Genomic DNA, 19,231 nt, shown 5'->3' on the forward strand with positions numbered 1-19,231 from the left:
ACATCTTAGTGACAGTGTTGTCCAGGAAGTTCCAAAGCAGGCCCCACCCACCTACTTATACTTGCTTGCTGCAAACCCAGAAGTACAACAGTCAGGCTGCTCCAATGTCAGACCTAGCAGTTGTTCTGGGGCTACTGAAAGATACTTTTTAAAAAGTCACAATGGGATCTGCTGCATGATCAGAATAGTTGTGCTTCCTGCCATGCCATCACACATGCATGGCAGAATGCTTGATTGTGGGATGGAACATCAGATCACATCACACCATATTGCCAGTGCAGGGGGAGCCTGGGATCATGACCCCAGTCTCCTCCTGCACTGGCAGTCTTTGCTTCTGTGGCTGGGAACCCCACCAGTCATCGGAGCCTTCCAAAAACTGCACCCTCCCAGGGAAGCATGGTTTGGTGGGACTACCCATGGCAAGGTAGTTCCCCAGAAATGCCAGGTCAGTTGCCTCCCAATTGAAAGATGGGTGGGGCAGGGCCTTATAACCCCAGCCTCCACATCCTGGTGGAATATGTTGATGTAGGGACAGGAATGGGGGCCAGGAATGTCTCTGGACACATGAGTTCCATGGGGTGAAAGACCCCAGAAGCCCCAGTAAGGAGGGTGCATGGATAGAACGGCCCCAGTGAGTGGGCAGAAGTATGTGGTGGCCCTCATAGAGTAGAGTGTGCTGTTCTGGCCTGAAGGACTGTGTAAGTGGGTGTAGAGTAGGGTTGCAAGGCCAATCTATAGGGCTACACCAGGGGGTGCGTGGAGCAGGGCTGTAGAGGTAGCCTGAAGGGCAGCACACGGGCCAACCCCCACAAGTATGTGAATATGGTAAGTTGCCTAGCTAGGGGCAGAATCAGCCCAGTGTGAGACATAAGGCTGGAGCCACATAGAGTAAGGAAGCTCGAGCGACCCAAAGGGCTGGATGGAGACCTGCCAGCATGAGAGTAGGTAAGCCTTATAGCCCGAGAGGGGCTGCTCAGGGAGCGGGACAGGTAGAGAGTGGCCCAGTGAGGGATGTTACGAAAAAGGCCCAGTGAGAGTGGACAGAGTGAAAGAAGCCCCAGTAAGAGTGGGGTGGTATGCATGTGGCCCAGTGAAGGTCATAGTGGGAGAGGCCCAACATAGGACCAAGTTTGGCCTGGCTTTAAACCAGAGATGTGATAATCTGGATGCCATCTGCGTGGCATGGGACACAGTGTAGGGATGGTACGGAGCTGTGTGTAACGCCCTTGGCATCGGGTACTTAATGGGCAACCCCTCACATCAGTGCAACTGATATCAGAACAGCAAGTCATGGCAGGAAAGACAGGACAGACTGCCCCGAGACAGGTAGTTGGGCCAATATGTGACCTGGCCCCAAGAAGGCTCTCCTGTCTCAGGCAGATACCTTTGTTGGGTCACAAGCAGATTTTTTTCCTAATTTGCTTGGAGTATTGGCATTTTTTTTCAAGATCATTTTGATATATTGGTTAGTGGCAAACATGCCCATACATGCTTATCTAAGTAATCTGTCTGTAGTCCAGTTGACATCATATGACTCATGCATATAAGCTGGAACCTACTCAACTCATGATTTCATGCATTTCCTGGAAAATGTGAAATTGGGCATTGTCCACAAAATCAGGCAATGTCCACAAAATCCACAAAAAAAAGTACTAAAAATAAAATGCTGACTCTCTCGTAGAAGCCAGCAGTCCAACCTAGCAGCCTGCTAGGAGGTGGAGGGTACCATCAAGATGGCAGCCAACTCCCCCCATGCCCCTCACTGCTGATTGGCTGCAGGGGCTGTCTGTCACATGACCCTGTGATAAGCCAGCTAAAATGGTGGCTGGCCCTGTGATCTGCTCGTAAAATCAGCTACCTTCCTCCTTGATTTCAGTGGGTCCCTACACATAAGGATTTTTCATGTGATTAGGTGTTTGTATCGTGGGTTTCTTGAAATATGTTATTCTAATAAAGTTACAAACTGTCCTGTAACATGTTTTTTTAAACAAAATGACAAGATTTTCTAAGTTGCATAGTATAGATTCAAATATTGTGGTCCATAATATAATATGGGAAGTCTTCCAGAGATTCATTCTTATAAATTGCAAATCCAGTGTCCACAATATTTCTCTTGCAGTTTTTAAGAACAGAAACTTCTCTGAAGAGCCCAGAGATTCAACCCTTAGCATAAAAGCCCAAAGATTTTCACCCATTCATAAGAAAAATGGTAGATAGATGCATCAGTCAAAGTTAAATGGGGGGGCACCAAACCTTTCCAAAACTAAAAATGATTGTATTTTTCTAGGTCCCTTTAGTCAAAAAAAATTACTTTCAGATTAGCCACAAGATTTCACAAATAATTTATTTTGCCAAAACTAAACAGTGAACATGAAATTGCAACCAGTAAAGTGTTTGTTTTCAAAACAATTAACGTGGGAGAGTTAGAATCCAATTTTACAGTCTGAATTTTCATTACCTTAGTTATGCAATTCACCACAATAGCATAGAAGTTTGATTCATTCAAGAAAAGAAGCCAGACTGACTTTGAAGTTGGCTTGGCAAATTAATTATTTCTTTGATGGCTGTTTTTATGTTGCAGATAGAATTAGTGGCATCATTTTTGCAACAGTATGTTTGTGTCAACTTTTATTTTCAGCTTGCTACTAATACAAAGACAGAGTAGATTGAACTTGGCTAGGAGGGCTTAAGCTGATAGCTTTTCACTTTTGGGAAACAAAGTATCAAATTTCACATAATAACAAGTAATTAAAGAGCTTGACCTTCATTATAATCTTGTGCGATCATTTGCCAGCACTGTAACCACCTCACAATTATGCACCATTAGGTATTTGCTACAGGTTGACCCACAACTAAAAAAGATTTTTAATAATACACTGTGCTTGAACATCAGAAATTAAGTACATTGGTAGAGCTGAGTGTATTAAAGTTGATAAATCTTATGCTAACCTAATCTTAGTTCCACCCACTGCTGTTAATGTTTCATTTTCTGTGATCATTCTTTTAATGCAGGAAACTGCTTAAAAAAGGGAAGTAGGAAAATGCATGCATTCATATCTGTATATCTACAGAAATATATATGTTTGGCTACATCAGAGAAAAATTGAATTCGTATTAATATTTTGGTGGCTTATGCAAAGTTAATCTACCATATTTGCTCAAATATAAAAGAAGTCCACCCCCCACAGTCAACATGAGAGAGAAGCCCCTCTTCTTACATTCACAGAGAAGGAAGCTGCATTAAATACATCGCCTTTCTTTGAATTGCTGCCAAAAACAGCATATGCTCAATAATAGAAGCCAACTTTTGAAGGTACATGTAGCTAGCACTGACTGTGTCTGTAAAACACATGACCTATTTTGGGCAAATGTGCTGATGGGTGGTGCAAAGCTTCAGGTGGTGATTCGATTCGGAGGAGGTTCGGCCCAGTTCAGTGGATGAATCTCAAAATCCAAATTTGAATCAGGAACAATTTAAAAGGTCCAAATTGATTGAAAGCTCTCCAAATCTTTGGAAAAGATTCGGAGAGCTTTGATTTGGGCAGTCCCCAGTGGCTGCAGCAGGGAGCTGCAGCCGACTCTGAGCTGGTAAGTACTAGGGGTGGGGGAGCGGACCATGGGGGGGCCCCTGCCAGCTCCCCCACCCACCCCAGCTCCCAGCCCTTTAAAGAAAAGCCCCAGTGCTGCTGGGTGGGGGGGCAATTCCTGCTGAGCTCTCCAAACTCCCAATGGTGCATAATTGTGTGACGGTTGCAGTGCTGGCAAGCAATTGCACAAGATTATATTGGAGGCCAAACTCTTTAATCACTTGTTGTTATGTGAAATTTGATACTTGGTTTCCAAGAAATGAAAAGCTACCAACTTGAGCCCCCCCAGCCCCACCACAGGTGCCCCACCTGGGCCAGCTCCATCCTGTAAAGAAAAAAAAAAAATGGAGAAAAGCCCCAGGGCACACTGCTCCTGCAGTGGACTTGGGGCTTCAGGGGGGCTCGTGCAGAGCCCCCCATGTGGCACAGGACAGCAGGGGCCAGGTGAGTGTGGGGTTTTTCTTTTTTTTCTTAAAGGGCCAGAGCTGGGGGAGCAAGGGGGTTTTGGGGGGCTTGTGCAGAGCCCCCCATGCAACAGGGGGCAGCGGAGATTGCCCCCCTTGCCTGGTAGCACCCGGTGAGTTGGGGCTTTTTTTTCAAAGTGCCAGGAGCTGGGGCGGGCAGGGCAGTCATTGCCAGGCAGGGAGAGTGGACAGGGGATGGGCCCTAGCTGATTCAGAGATTCAGCCAAATTGATTCAGGACAGTGATTCGAATCAGTGAATCAAATCATCATCGCCATGAAACAGCCAAATCCAAATCTGAAGCAAATACTAGCTGTTTCACACAGGCCTACAACCTACCACAAGGATAGGTTAGTACAACCCATCTGAATAAGATATATGGTAGTGGCAATTGAGCGTAGTTCCCCTCAGTGCTGACTCTTTCACGTAATGGTGAGCCATTAATTGCATACATTTTGACTCCCTCTTCATGCCCACAGCTGAGTTGTGCCTTTCTTTTCCATTGCCAGTGATTTATGTTTCTTCACCTGCCTTAAATGTCTTGCAGACATCACCAAACGGGGCCCCAAATAGTTTACCCATAATACCTCTGTCAGCTCCTTTCTCGGTGTGTTGCACATGATTAGTGTGGCCCCACCCTGAATGAGATGAAGCCCTATGCCTCATCTGCATATAAATTTTTGGAGGATCCCAGGACTCATGACAAGAACACCTGGTTCCAGTCATGATTTTAGAGGGCTAATTAACATGTGGATCTTTTATGGGAAGTATTTGGAGTACGCACGCATACTGAGCAGTGCTGAATTGTGGGGTCATCATGGCTTGAAGTACTGTTGACTGGTGGGGCCTCACCCAATGAACTATATGATAAATTATGAGCCTTTTGCCTTTGGACTAATATCACACATAGTTTATATTCTCTCTAAGGAGGTCTACAAGTGCTGCTTAGAAGTGTGTTTATGGAGTACCTGAACTAAAACTTGCAGCACTTTCAAAAAAGGTAAACTGCATCAATTCTGGATGAGCTAAGTTTATGGGTACTATATGCAAATCGTTATAACTGTGTTTATTTCAAAGTCAGTGTTTTCAAATTTATTCTTCACTTCTGTGTGCTCAGGGAGAACAGGGTCTAATAGTAAGAAGGAGCAAAGGGGCTACAGGGGGAAGAAGTTGGGGAATGAGCAGGGAGAAAAGGGACTACCTAACCCCTCAGATTTATTTTCCCTGCTATAGCAGTGGGAGGTTGGCACATTCAAGACAGACCTCCAATCATTAGATTCTATACCTGGAAAATATCAAATTTATACATTTTCCATATATTGAATCATTATTTGGGGGGGGGGTCATAATCAGTCTCATCTATTATTCGAGTAAATGCAGCATTAGTAATTTTTCTGACTTTTCTGGTGTAGTAAAAATACTATATTTTCACTCTTAATAGATACCTTTGAAATGGTTTCTGAAGATGATGATGGAAAACTGGTCTTTAAAGTGAATTACCACTACATGTCTCAGGTAAAAAACGCAAGCGATGCAAACAGTGCTGCCAGAGCCCGGCGTCTTGCCCAGGAAGCTGTGACACTTTCAACGTCATTGCCGCTTTCATCCTCCTCCAGTGTCTTTGTGCGCTGTGATGAGGAGCGACTTGACATCATGAAGGTAAGAAACAAAGTAAAGCTTCTTCTGATTCTGCATCTGTATCTGGAATGATAAACATAAGGGGAAATTTCCTTAAATACAGATGAGAAACAGGATTATATGCCACCATTGTTGCTGTCAATCTTAGTTTCTAAGCTAATCTCCCATAGGAACTGATCTATTCTGTGCTCATTCTGTATATGTAAACTTTCGTTAAAACTAAATATAGAAGGGCTAGATTCTTAGATTATTTGTAAAAAGCAAATTCATTTTTATTGGTGCTTCTGCTGTGGGAAGTAGGTGTAAAAATAGCTTCCTGACATTTTAGTTGCAATTACTAGTAAAGTAATTCTTGTCTAATTACTGACCTTGCTCTGAAAATCTAGGGGTTTAAAAGCCAGGTCAGATAAGTCTTTCCTCATCATCAGTAATAGGTTCTGCAGGCCAAATTTTGCCTTCAGATATTTGTGTGACCACATTGTGATCAAAGTTGTATCTTTTACTGGCTTCTATTCTCACTCTTATTCCCTTCCAGCCCACCAAAAAGGTGTACCTGAATGGCCCTGTAATTAGAACTTGGTAAACCAGTTCTGTTAATGACATAGAAAAGGGGGTGGAGCTAGCTCTCATTGCTTTTATTGTACAGTGCTACTACAAGGGGGAGTTTAACAACTTCCTTTAGTTAATTACCAGGTTAGGATTTCTAACACCCAGCGAGCACGTTGTTTCAGTGAAGAAATGAAGCTTTTGTGTAAGTTGTATTTTCTGACTAAATTGCACATTAAAAGTTAAGTAAATCCTGTAACCACCCAAGATGCAATGTGATACATTTCTCTTTGTGGCAGGTTCTGATAACTGGCCCAGCAGATACCCCATATACAAATGGTTGCTTTGAATTTGATGTATATTTTCCGCAAGACTATCCAAATTCCCCTCCACTTGTGAACCTAGAAACAACCGGAGGCCATAGTGTGAGGTTTAATCCAAACCTTTACAATGATGGCAAGGTAATGTAAAGGGACTTGGTTTTCATGTAGGAAGGCGATGTGTGGGTGGGTGGGTGTGTGTGTGACTTAGTCATCTGCCTGTGTTGTGTGTCTGTCTGTAACGCTCTTTAAACGCAAATAGCTTGAAAACTCAGAGAGAACATTTGTGTCTTAAGAGAAGTTTCTTTGTTAAACCTTAGTATTTTTTTAGTGACCATGTCAGGATGATCCCAACTTCTAGAGCTGGGGAAAAAAGTCAGGGGCCAGAGCTATTTCTACTGAGCTCCTCCCTGGAGGGTGCTGAGAGCCCGGCATCGTGGGAGGGGCCAGCTGAGGAAAAGCAGGAGCCAGACAGAGGCACAAAGCAGTGCGTGAGCAGAAGTGGCTCCATCCCAAGGCCTGAGCAGGAAAGGAGGCACCCAGGGCAATGCAGAGGAAGCCCTGGGACATGGGTGGCTGTTAAGAGACATGGAGCTTGCCTGCCCTTGCCCAGCAAAGAGGTGTAGCATGGGCAGGTCTGCCTCCAGCCTGCTGGACAAGAGCAAGTGCAGGAAGGGATTGGTATCTTCAAATGTTCAGCCTATTTTATTAAAGTTTTATAAACATTTAATTTATTTGATAAATATAAAAAGTGAAATGTTTGTTTTTGTTGTTTGAAATTCATCCATCATTCTTGAAGGGTAATTCACTAGTACAAGTATATTTTTTGGTATATTTCTTTCCTATTGCGCTGCTTTTAAGAGGTGCTTACTCATGTTGTGTCTCAAGTGTGATTAGCTTGCATTCCAGGTATGGTTTTTTTAAATATTAACATGGGAGTTGATAGGTGAAGGAAGTGGGAAATGTGCAGATTATATGCATCTAAAATATAGCCGAGTTAGATTCCTTTGTCTGTAATGTAAATTACTTCCTCTCCGAATACCATTAGAAGACAACATACCCCTGGGGGTGGGGAGGATTCCCCTTGGTTTGAACCAGATTTTACCAAAAGGTAGGTATTTATAAAAATACATTACTGACCTAGAGTTTCTCTTCCTCCTCCTTCACCAAACTACACAAAGTGAGCACTGAGTTTCATAGAGTCATATATTGTAAGGCCAGACCCCCTGCACCAGCCAGGAAAGATAACTGGGGGTCAGGTGACCCCACCAAGGTGACTATCTAGTCTCCTCTTGAAAATTTCCAGGAGATAGCACCAACTCTGGAGGGAGCTTATTCCCCAGTCTGAACACCCTGACTGTGCAGAAGTTTTTCCTAATGTTGAGCCTGAATCAATCTTCCAGGAGTTTGTTGCCTTGTGGCCGTTACTCCTGGTTTTCCCCTCGGGTGCCCTGGTGAACAGTGGCTCACTGAGCCCTTGATCTACTCCCCTAGAGTAGCAGTAAGCTGCTACCAGGTCCCCTCTCAGCCTTCTTTTCTTGAGACCTGAAGAGTCCCAGATCCCTCCACCTTTCCTTGTATGGCTTGCCGTGTAAGACTCTGATCATACGGGCGGCTCTTCTTTGGACGCTCTCAAGTTTGTCCACGTCCTTGTTAAAGCGTGGTGCTCAGAACTGGATGCAGTGCTCCAGCTGCGGTCTTACCAGTGCTGAGTAGAGCGGAAGAATCACCTCCTTGGCTTTGCTGGAGATGCATCGATTGATGCATGCCAGAATATTGTTTGCCCTACTGGCTACAGCATCGCACTGCCAGCTCATGTTCATACTATGGTCAATTATTACCCCCCAGGTCCCTTTTATTCATGGTGCTAGTCAGTTTGGTGCCACCAAACCTGTGGGTGTGTTGGTGGTTGCTTGTCCCGAAGTGGAGCGCTTTACATTTCTCAATGTTGAACTTCGTCAGGTTCCAATCCATCTAACTTGCTAGCCTGTCTAGGTCCGCCTGTAACTGTAGCCTATCTTCAAGCATGACCACGCTTCCCCATAACTTGGTGTTGTCCATGAACTTGGCCAGTGAGCTCTTCACCACCACATCCAAATAGTTAATAAAGATGTTGAAAAGTACTGAACCAAGCACCAACCCCTACAAGATACCACTACCCACTTCTAGCCAGGATGACACGGATCTGTTCACTACAACTATCTCTGGGTTCTATCCTGAAGCCTGTTTCTCACCCACCCAACTGCCTCAGAGTTAATCCCACAATCCTCCCAATTTTCTCGTGAGGGCATTGTGGGATTCTAGATCAAAGAAAGTGAAGGTATACAATGTCAACCTTCTCTTTCATGTCCAGGTGGCGAGTTACCTGGTCATAGAAGGAGATGAGGTTGGTAAGGCAAGACCTGCTTGTGACAAAACCATGCTGGCTGTCATTCTGAATCTTACCTTTGCTAAACCAGATGGGGCAACTGACAACTGACGCCCAGGAAAAAGCCAACCTATTAAATAGGTACTTTGCGTCAGTCTTTCATCAGTCACACGGGACGCCCATGCCTGCTATGGGACAGGGAAATCTGGGTGAGGGGGATCCTCTACCCTCCATCAATGCTGACCTCGTGAAGGAACACCTTGAGAAGCTGGATACCTTCAAGTCAGCTGGCCCTGACAACCTGCACCCCAGGGTACTCAAGGAGCTGGCGAGCGTCATAGCCCAGCCCCTGGCACGGATCTTTGAAAACTCCTGGCGCTCTGGTGTAGTGCCCGAAGACTGGAAGAAGGCCAATGTGGTGCCGATCTTCAAGAAAGGGAGGAGAGTGGATCCGGCTAACTACAGGCCCATTAGCCTGACTTCTATCCTGGGGAAGATCTTAGAAAAGTTTATTAAGGAGGCCATCCTTGATGGACTGGCCCAGGCTAACATCCTAAGAAATAGCCAGCACGGGTTTGTTGCGGGTAGGTCTTGTTTGACCAATCTCATTTCCTTCTATGACCAAGTGACCTATCACCTGGACAAGGGAGAAGAGATTGATGTCATATATCTTGACTTCAAAAAAGCTTTTGATCTGGTATCCCATAATCACCTCTTGGCCAAACTGGCCAGTTGTGGCCTTGGGTCCACCACTATCCGCTGGCTGGGAAATTGGCTTCGTGGTCGGACCCAGAGGGTTGTGATTGATGGCAGTCAATCATCATGGTGCCCTGTAACCAGTGGGGTCCCTCAAGGCTCTGTCCTGGGACCCATACTGTTCAACATCTTCATTAATGATGTGGACATTGGAGTTAGGAGTGGACTGGCCAAGTTCGCCGATGACACCAAACTTTGGGGCAAAGCATCCACGCCAGAAGATAGGCGGGTGATCCAGGCTGACCTGGACAAGCTCAGCAAATGGGCAGACGAGAACCTCATGGTGTTTAACACCAAAAAATGCAAGGTTCTCCACCTTGGGAGGAAAAACCTGCAGCATCCTTATAGGCTCGGCAGTGCTACGTTGGTTAGCACTACAGAAGAAAAAGACTTGGGGGTCATCATTGACCACAAGATGAACATGAGCCTCCAATGCGATGCTGCAGCTAGTAAAGCGACCAAAATCCTGGCGTGCATCCATAGATGCTTCTCGAGCAAATCCCAGGACGTCATTCTCCCCTTGTACTTGGCCTTGGTGAGGCCGCAGCTGGAGTACTGCGTCCAGTTTTGGGCTCCACAATTCAAAAAGGATGTGGAGAAGCTTGAGAGAGTCCAGAGGAGAGCCACGCGCATGATCAGAGGTCAGGAAAACAGATCTTACGTTGACAGGCTGAGAGCCACGGGACTCTTTAGCCTGGAAAAGCGTAGGCTCAGGGGTGATCTGATGGCCACCTATAAGTTTATCAGGGGTGACCACCAGTATCTGGGGGAACATCTGTTCACCAGAGCGCCCCAAGGGATGACGAGGTCGAACGGTCACAAACTCCTGCAAGACCGTTTCAGGCTGGACATAAGGAAGAATTTCTTTACTGTCCGAGCCCCCAAGGTCTGGAACAGTCTGCCATTGGAGGTGGTTCAAGCACCTACATTGAACACCTTCAAGAGTAAATTGGATGCTTATCTTGCTGGGATCCTATGACCCCAGCTGACTTCCTGCCCTTTGGGCAGGGGGCTGGACTCGATGATCTCCCGAGGTCCCTTCCAGCCCTAATGTCTATGAAATCTATGAAATACCTTCTGCAAGCTTGTCGCAGATAGATTCCTTAATTAACTTTTCTAGGATTTGCCCTAGGATGGAAGTTAGGCTGATTGGCCTATAGTTACCTGGGTTCTCGCTCTTGCCCTTCTTGTGGATGGGCACAACATTGGCCCTCTTCCAGTCCTCAGGGACTTCTACAATTTGTGGCACTCTGGAGAAGTTTTGCCAGGGGTTCCACAATGACTTCATCCAGCTCCTGCAGCACTGTCAGATAAAGATCATCCAGTCCTGCCGACTTGTATACATCTAATTTTATTAATTTGTCATACACCATTTCTACAGCAATAGTAGGAAGGTGACTATTCCTACTGTGCTCATCCTCTACTCTACCTGTCATGACTTCCCCTTTGGTCTGGTGAAAGACTGAGGTGAAGTAGTCATTCAGGAGTTCAGTTCTCTCCTGGGTGCCAGTAACCAGCTCTCCTGAGTTGTTGAACAATGGCCCCATACTCGCATTTGTTTTCCTGCTGTTCCTCATGTACCTAAAGAAGGACTTCTTGTTGTTCTTGATTGCCGTTGCTAATCTAAGTTGGTTGCTGCTTTAGCCTGTCTTATCTGTTCCCTGCAATTGTGGGTTGTTGTGGAATAGTCCTCCTTGGGGCCCGCCCTGAACTTCTCCTGTTTATAAACTTCTTTCTTCTTCGTTAAGAGGACCATGATTTCCCTGTTTATCCAAGAGGGTTTCCCAGCCCTTCTGTTACCTTTTCTCTGCATGAGATTGGACTTCCTTTGTGCCTCAAGGATCATGTCCTTAAAGAACAACCACTCTTTGTACACACCTTTTTGCCTGCGGTCCCTGGTCCCACAGCACTTGCCCTACAAATGACCTAAGCTTGTTGAAATTTGCATTTGACATAGACTTAACACCCTAACCTTCCACAAGTAAAGCGGGGGAACCATGACAGCTAATGCCATGCTTCTATAAAATGTTGCCAATATAAGTTCAAGAGCTCCTGTGTAGAAGGCAATGCCCAGCTGGTAACATTAAAAACAAAAAAATATAAAGGGGTACATGAGGTGAAACTTTGACACAGAAGGGGTACATTTGTTTAAAAACGGCTGAAAACCCCTGGTCTAGAGCAACAGCCCTTCCACTTTTGCAACCACTCCAAGCGTATGTTTGTCCATGTACTTTTGGGGAATTAGTTGGGTTTTGGGGGGGGGGCTATCTTTGAATCTTAGTCCGTTAAAGCTCCTTAGGGCCCTACTCACTTTGGAAGATAAGATTTAAGCTACGTCACTCTTAAGTTCTTGATCGTGTTTCTCTAGTTCACCCCCTGAAAAAAGAGAATGGTAGCACTATGCTGCTTCTTGGGGTACTGTCCTAAATGCATTAAAACACTTCCCTCCATTTGCTAGTTTAGTGCCCTTAGTGGATTTTCTCTGCATCATTTAAATAAGTTTCCATTTCAGACTTCAGAACAGACTAATTTGCAGCAGTTCAGGCTAGAATGTAATGCAGTTTCCTATTAGTTTTAAGTTAATTTATTTTAAATCTAAATGTCATGGTCCGTGTTGACTATATACTGTGTGTGCCCATATATGTAATGTTCTTTTACTGCTTTATTAATAATTGTTTCTATCTTCAGGTCTGTTTAAGCATACTCAACACATGGCATGGAAGGCCAGAAGAGAAGTGGAATCCGCAAACATCAAGTTTTTTGCAAGTAAGCAGTTTTTCCTGCTTATAATCTAGGTATCCAGAGCTAAGTCATGCCTCTGCCATTGATTTCTTCCGTGTAAACATCCTCTGATTGTACTCAGCAGTTGCTAGGAGATGCTGTAATAATCTTTGGGAAAGAAAAAAGGCTTGCATTGTATTTATTTGACAGATGTCAGGACTTGGCATCAACAGTCAGTTTGCTTACTCTGAGATCCCTGACTGTATATCCAGAAATTAAATATGAATCACTGGCAATCTTGACCTAGTTAACTCTTCAAAGTAAGTATATTTAGCAATAAAAACTTAACAGCCATCCTTCATCCATGTATTGACAGGTTCTGGAAGTTGTCCCTATTCATTCGTCTCTGTCTGAAAGAACAGTATGGCAATTATAGCCCTTAAGGGTGGAATAATAGACAGCACATAGAAGTTGTAGTCTCAGTTGTCTTAAGCTCTATGGTCTGCTTTGTGCCAGGGAAAGCTATTTATTCCCTTTATTGAGCTTTTTAGTGTGCTGGAAGGCCTAGTCCTCAGCCATCTCTCACTCTCTTATTTCCTTTCCAGAGTGTCAGAAACATCATTAGTTTTGTAGAATTGTTCCGGTTTTTAATTTCTTGTATTCATTCCCTACCCTTACTTATTGATGGCATCTGCACTGCACATAATTGTTCTGTAGCTCATCTAAATATAGCTGGTCAGTTTCACAAGAATGTGCAATTCCCATTTGAAAAATAGCATGATGCTGTTGTAATAGTGTCATCATTAAATATTTCTCAGAATACTAAAGCTGGCCTTGATTAGCTCATTTTATTTCACTCCTAAAGGCTGCTGTAATTGGACATTTAATAAAAAAAATACTGCTTTGTGACTGTAGGAGTTAACCTCTTTTTACAGGCACAATGCTTGCAAATAGATTGTTTGTGTTGATGCATTTACTAATATGTTCCTATAAAAGGAATGTTTCGGGGCTACCCTATGCTTTCAGTGTTACTGAATAGCTTTGTTTTCCACAGAGCCATCTAATTAGCATTTTGAAATGACTGCAAGGCATAACACCAATTAAGAGATTTTTTTTCATGGACAGAGTTGCTTCAAAACGTCATTGTTTGTGGCAGATTACCTCCTTTAGCATTCCAATCTCCTAATGATTTTTGTTTTCCTTTTCTGCAAGAATCTGTACTTTTAACTTTTTTTTTTTCTGTTCTATGGGATTGGGTAATAAAGCAGCAAAGCAAATAACAGATTCATTTTTAAAAAATGTTTCAGAAAATTTAAATGTAATGTCTGACTGTCTTATAAATTTTTAAATTTAGAAGTACAGCTTTACATTTTTTAATAGCCATGAAAACTTGAGTTTCCTCTCCATGTACAAGAGAGAGAGAGGACTACCAGGTCTTCTGTGAAAATAGGCTGAAACCAGATAAATGAATGTAGCTTTATTTCTGAAAGTGGTTAACTCAGTAGTGTAATTCCCATTTCTTGAAGGTGAGAGTTCCGCATGTGATACAACTTTAAAATAATAGTCTTAAATAGAACAGAGGAATTTTAGGTTGGATATTAGTAAGAATTTCCTAACTGTGAGTGTGATTAAGCACTGTAACAGTTGAACTAGAGAGGTTGTAGAATCTCTGTGCAGGAAAGTTTATAAGAGCAGGGTAGACTAATGCTTGGAGGAGAGATGGTTTAAACATGGATGGTCCTACCTTAAGTAGGAAGTTTAACTAGATAACTTCCTGAGGTGCCTTTAGCTCTATTTTTCTTTCATTCTGTTGTGTGGGACTACAAGTTTGTTTCCTGCAGTCATGTGCCACTTCCTGTTGGAAGAGTTATACTTAGTTGCCATGGGAAATCTCTCAGATATCCAGGGCCAATTCCATTGGAGGGGCTTGAATGGGACTTTAGATAGAAACCCTGAACCTAGAATTTGTACCCTGTAGAGCAGTGGTTCTCAACTTTTTTGTACCAGGACCCATTTTTAAACATCAATGGCCAGTCCTCACCCAGTGCCCCTCACTCACAACCTGTTGTCCCCTATTCCCAGCCTCCCAGTGTGTGGGGTGGGGCAGATGGTGGGTATGTGGCACCAGGTGGGGAATGTGTGGGGCATGGGGAACCCCAAGCAGCGTCTTGCAGGCTGGAGCTCTGCCAGCCTGCAAGGGAAAAGCCACAGTTTCTGACAGTGTTCTCCTTTAAAGGAGAATCCATTTTTAAAGTTTGTTAGCAACACTTTAATGTATTTTGGCAACCCACTTTTGGGTCACGACCCACGGGTAGAGAAGCACTGCTGTGGAAAGTCAGCACAGAGTGGATCACTGAGTTGATTGTGTACAATCAGTTGTGTTGGAGACTGCTGCACTCTTTTTTAACAAGTAAGAATTTTCAAGATGTGTACCATCACTGTTGCATAAGCCAGGGTAGATTTGCACCCAAAAAACTAATGGAAGTATTAGTTAGGTAAGTAGATAGATAACGCAAGTTTTCATGAGCTGAAGCTTGCTTCATTTCACTCATCAAGACTGGAGGCGATGCAGGTTTTGCTGCAGCCTGGTCCATGTGTAACAGAATGAGATGAAATTTTATAGCCATCTGCGCATGAATGATAAAAACATTTTCTAGCAAGGCCATTTGGACATCTAATACTGCTTAGAAGTTCAAAATGACCCTTAAACTATAGGCTGACTAGAGCATCCAAAGGTAATTGCCCTCTTTATCATGAAAGATGCTGTAGAACAGGGGTTCTTAACATCCAGCTCAGGGCTACCTGCAGATTTGAAAATTTGTCAGCGGGGAGTGGTGGCAGCATTAATTGCTGCTCCCCTGTTGCCAATTTCTGGACTCATGGGGAGCTCTGTGGAACAGATAGTATGGCCCTACATACTAGATCCAGGTGTGCAGGGCCCAGTCCAGGTGGCAGGAGGCCAAAAAGTTGAGCACCGCTGCTATAGAAGATGCAAGTTCTACAAAGCATTGCTTCCTTCTTGCAGGTACTACCTCTGTTGCCTTGTCTTATCTTTGCTGTAGACAGCTCCTCTTCATCCAGGTGCTGATTTTGAGTAGACATCAAAAAGTTGGAAGATAGGAATCATATTATCATGCAGAAATCATGTAACATCTGTATGTTGTTTATGCTGAACACAAGCAGCCTCCAAACAGTAAGAAGTGGATAGGGAAGTGAAAAATACAGTCTCTATAGTTTGTTTGGTTTTTTTTTTTAAATCTTCCACAACCTGCAAATAAACCTTTCAGTAAAGCTGAGGGGAAAAACATAATAAAAGATATATGGTATATATCAGCCTTATAAGTAAGCATGATGATAATGTTGCAGTTACCAGGAAGAAATAGCATTGATAAATACCTGTAGAGAACACTATGAAATCTTGATCCAATGTCAGGATAAATGTACATGTTTATATGCAGTACAACATACAAACCATGGCAGAACTTGTGAAAATACCTGAAAGTAGCCTGTTCAGAATTTCTGTAGAACACATTTGAGTCTGTCTCTGAGTGGTTCTTCCCCAGTACATTGTGTTTTCTGGTCCAGATCCTTGTGTAGGCCCTGGTTTCGGTTCTTACATGCCTAGAAGTAGTGTTTATGCTTAGTCTACTGCTTTCTGGAAAAAAAAATTCTCCAAGTTCTAAACCTTTCACATGCACAGGGTTAGTCTCAGCTATGGATCTTGGTATTTTTAAATGGTTTTCTAACACAAATGGATAAGATCTTGAGAAACTGAAAGTTTGGAAAATTTTAACAAATGAAGCTGATATACATGCACATTCAGGAAACCCTATGTTCACCCAGAAGCCTTTGTTTCGGAATGGCTCACAGGTTTTTGTTAACCTGTGTAGTTACAGAGCAACTTTGGGAGAGAATAATTGGTGGTACATTTTTATAAAAAGTTAGGTTTCATTGTTAGAATAAAATCTAATTCAGTAATAAAGTTTGGGAAAAGGCAGGGCAGTGTGGCACCTTAGAGACTAACAGGCATGAGAGAGGCATGAGCTTTCAGAGGAAACAACTTACTTTGTCAGTTCAACCACCACAGCTGATAGCATCTGATGAAGTAGGTTGTTGCATATGAAAGTTCATGCCTCTCTGAAGCAGTTAATCTCCAAAGTGTCCCCAGCCCTACTTTCTGCCTGACTTCAGACTAATTTTATATTGTTCTGATATGTTTTTACTTTCTCAGGGTTTCATTTTGAAGGCAATAAAATAACACTTTTGCAAAATCTCCACTGTGAGAGAGAAAGCTATTAAATGGAAAACAGCTGCAGAACTAAATAAATTGCTTGGAAAGAATTAGCCACTAATGTTTTTCTAGCTGAAAAATTAAAATTATTGTTAGTCCACCCAAAATGTTTCAGTGGTGTATAATTTTCTAACATGGCGGAAACTAGAAAATTCAGTTTAGAGTTTGTAATTAATTGAAAATATAAGTTATAACAATAAATCTTATTAAAAGTAAGCATAATGATCAAAACCAAAAATTTCTAGTCTGTTTCAGTAGCCAGCGTCTACCATAGCTCAGTTTTTAAAATAACCAAAAAGTAAGATACTTAAATAATAATGACAGCAGATTTTTGTTGTTTTCATATACCACATTGTATGAATTCATCACTAATTTAATGACAAGATTCAACATTTAGGTTTTGGAGAGCGGTTTAAAAAAAAAAAAAAAAAGTGTTGTGTGTTGGCCTAACTAAGCTCCTGTTGACTTCATTCAGAATGAATCCTGGCCAGTACTAGCTACCTAAAAGTCCATCCTCCATTATGGTAAATAGCTGCAGCTTGTTTGGGTTCTGTTTATCTATAAATAAAATTTGGGGCTTTTTGCATGAAACTTCTTTTAAGTAGGACAACAATACGTTGACTAACGATGAAATTTAAAACTGAAAAAACTAGATGCCGACCCAGTAACCTTTATAGCAGAACTTAAACAGTCGGCATCTTTTTCCTGAGAGGCTGTATATTGGCTTTTTAAATAGTGTTATTAAAGCACACAAGAACTCTTGTTTGAAGAAAAATCACTTGTATACATAGTGATGAAAACACTAACTTTTTTCTGACCTCAGTGGAAGCTAGTGATCTTTGTTGTCATATACTAGTGGCACCTTTGTCTCGTTGTAAAGGTTCTGTTTAGCAGTTCCAATTGCAGGATTTCATAGTTTTAAGTGTGTGTGAGGAGGTGTATGTACAAAGGTAGAGAACCATTATCAGTAGACAGAAATTATGAAAATCTTTCAGTCTCAGATTTCATAGACATTCGGGCTGGAAGTGACCTCGGGAGATCATCAAGTCCAGCCCCTGCCCTAGGGGCAGGAAGTCAGCTGGGGTCAGAGGATCCCAGCAAGATAAGCATCCAATTTGTTCTTGAAGGTGTTCAGTGTAAGTGCTTGAACCACCTCCGCTGGCAGGCTGTTCCAGACCTTGGGGGCTCAGACAGTAAAGAAATTCTTCCTTATGTCCAGCCTGAAACGGTCTTGCAGTAGTTTATAACCACTGGACCTCGTCATCCTTTGGGGCAGTCTGGTGAAGAAACGTTCCCCCAGATACTGGTGGTCACCCCAATAAACTTATAGGTGGCCACCAGATCACCCCCAGTCCTGCGCTTTTCCAGGCTAAAGAGCCTGTTGACGTAAGGTCCGTTTTCCTGACCTCTGATCATGCATGTGGCTCTTCTCTGGACTCTCTCAAGTTTCTCCCCATCCTTTTTGAATTGTGGAGCCCAAAACTGGATGCAGTACTCCAGCTGCGGCCTCACCAAGGCCGAGTACAAGGGGAGAATGATGTCCCAGGATTTGCATTTGAGAAGCATCTATGCATGCAAGCCAAAGTTTTGGTCGCTTTACTAGCCGCAGCATCACACTGCAGGCTCATGTTCATCTTGTGGTCAGTGATGACCCCCAAGTCCCTTGCTTCTATAGTGCTAGCCAGCGTAGCACTGCTGAGCCTATAAGCATGCTGCAGATTTTTCCTTCAAGGTGGAGAACCTTGCATTTTTCGGTGTTAAACACCATCAAGTTCTCAAAAAATGTAACCAATTTGTCCAGCATAACTCAGTGAATAAAGGGCTGTATGGGCATTTATACACGTGCTTCAGTGGGGAGGCTCTTTAATTAGAGTGGCACTTGTAGCCACTCTCATTAAAGCACCTGGAGCTTCATGCTTATCAGTGTCCCTGCACTGAAAAATGGCAGCAGGTGCACTTTAACTAAAACTTGTTGAACAAGCTTTAGTTAAAGCGCCCCCACCACCATTTTTAAGCACTGGCATGCTGATGCACATGACGCTGGAGTCTGCTGGAGCTCAGTAATTACCAAGCTTCCGCAGACTATATTAATCATTTAGGTTTTGGAGAGTGGTTTTAATCTAATTGATTAATCAAGTCTGCTTGAATACACTATAATTACAGCATGTAGAAGCAGCCTTGCTACATGTGCATAGGTGCCCTAAGTGACTATAGCTCACTTATGCCTAGATTATGGTCCTGTGTTCAATATCTTACTTGGCCTCCCAGTTGTCTTCCCTCATTTTTATTTTTTTTTTGGTGCAATAGAATTAAAAATTAGATCAATTTTAAGCAAAATATGTTCATCCAGTCCTTACTTTTTCAGTTGCTTTACAAAGAGAAAAGTGAGATATCTTTCACCACTGATTAGGAAGTAACATTAGAGTTGGTTTCCTCCTACTTTAAGTTGAAGATGGGATAACTTCTGTCACATACTGGGATACTTGGTTGAGCTCCAGATCAGCAAGAATATAATAATGAGAGTGGATCTACTAAAAAATG

The 19,231-nt window shown here is 43.1% G+C and overlaps 1 protein-coding gene across 6 annotated transcripts in view; it reads left to right on the forward strand.

Moving 5' to 3' along the window:
- BIRC6 (baculoviral IAP repeat containing 6) overlaps nt 1-19,231 on the forward strand; it is a 312,653-nt gene that overhangs the window by 281,033 nt on the left and 12,389 nt on the right. For all 6 annotated transcript variants that reach the window (XM_090045546.1, XM_090045562.1, XM_090045538.1 and 3 more), the window contains 3 exons: nt 5,492-5,709; nt 6,534-6,695; nt 12,367-12,444. In XM_090045546.1, the coding sequence (XP_089901672.1) occupies nt 5,492-5,709; nt 6,534-6,695; nt 12,367-12,444 (458 nt within the window). The remainder of the gene's footprint in view (nt 1-5,491; nt 5,710-6,533; nt 6,696-12,366; nt 12,445-19,231) is intronic.

Source organism: Crocodylus siamensis, chromosome 1 (genome assembly GCF_052110815.1).
Source record: "Crocodylus siamensis isolate JL-2025a chromosome 1, ASM5211081v1, whole genome shotgun sequence".
NCBI classification, from domain to species: Eukaryota; Metazoa; Chordata; order Crocodylia; family Crocodylidae; genus Crocodylus; species Crocodylus siamensis.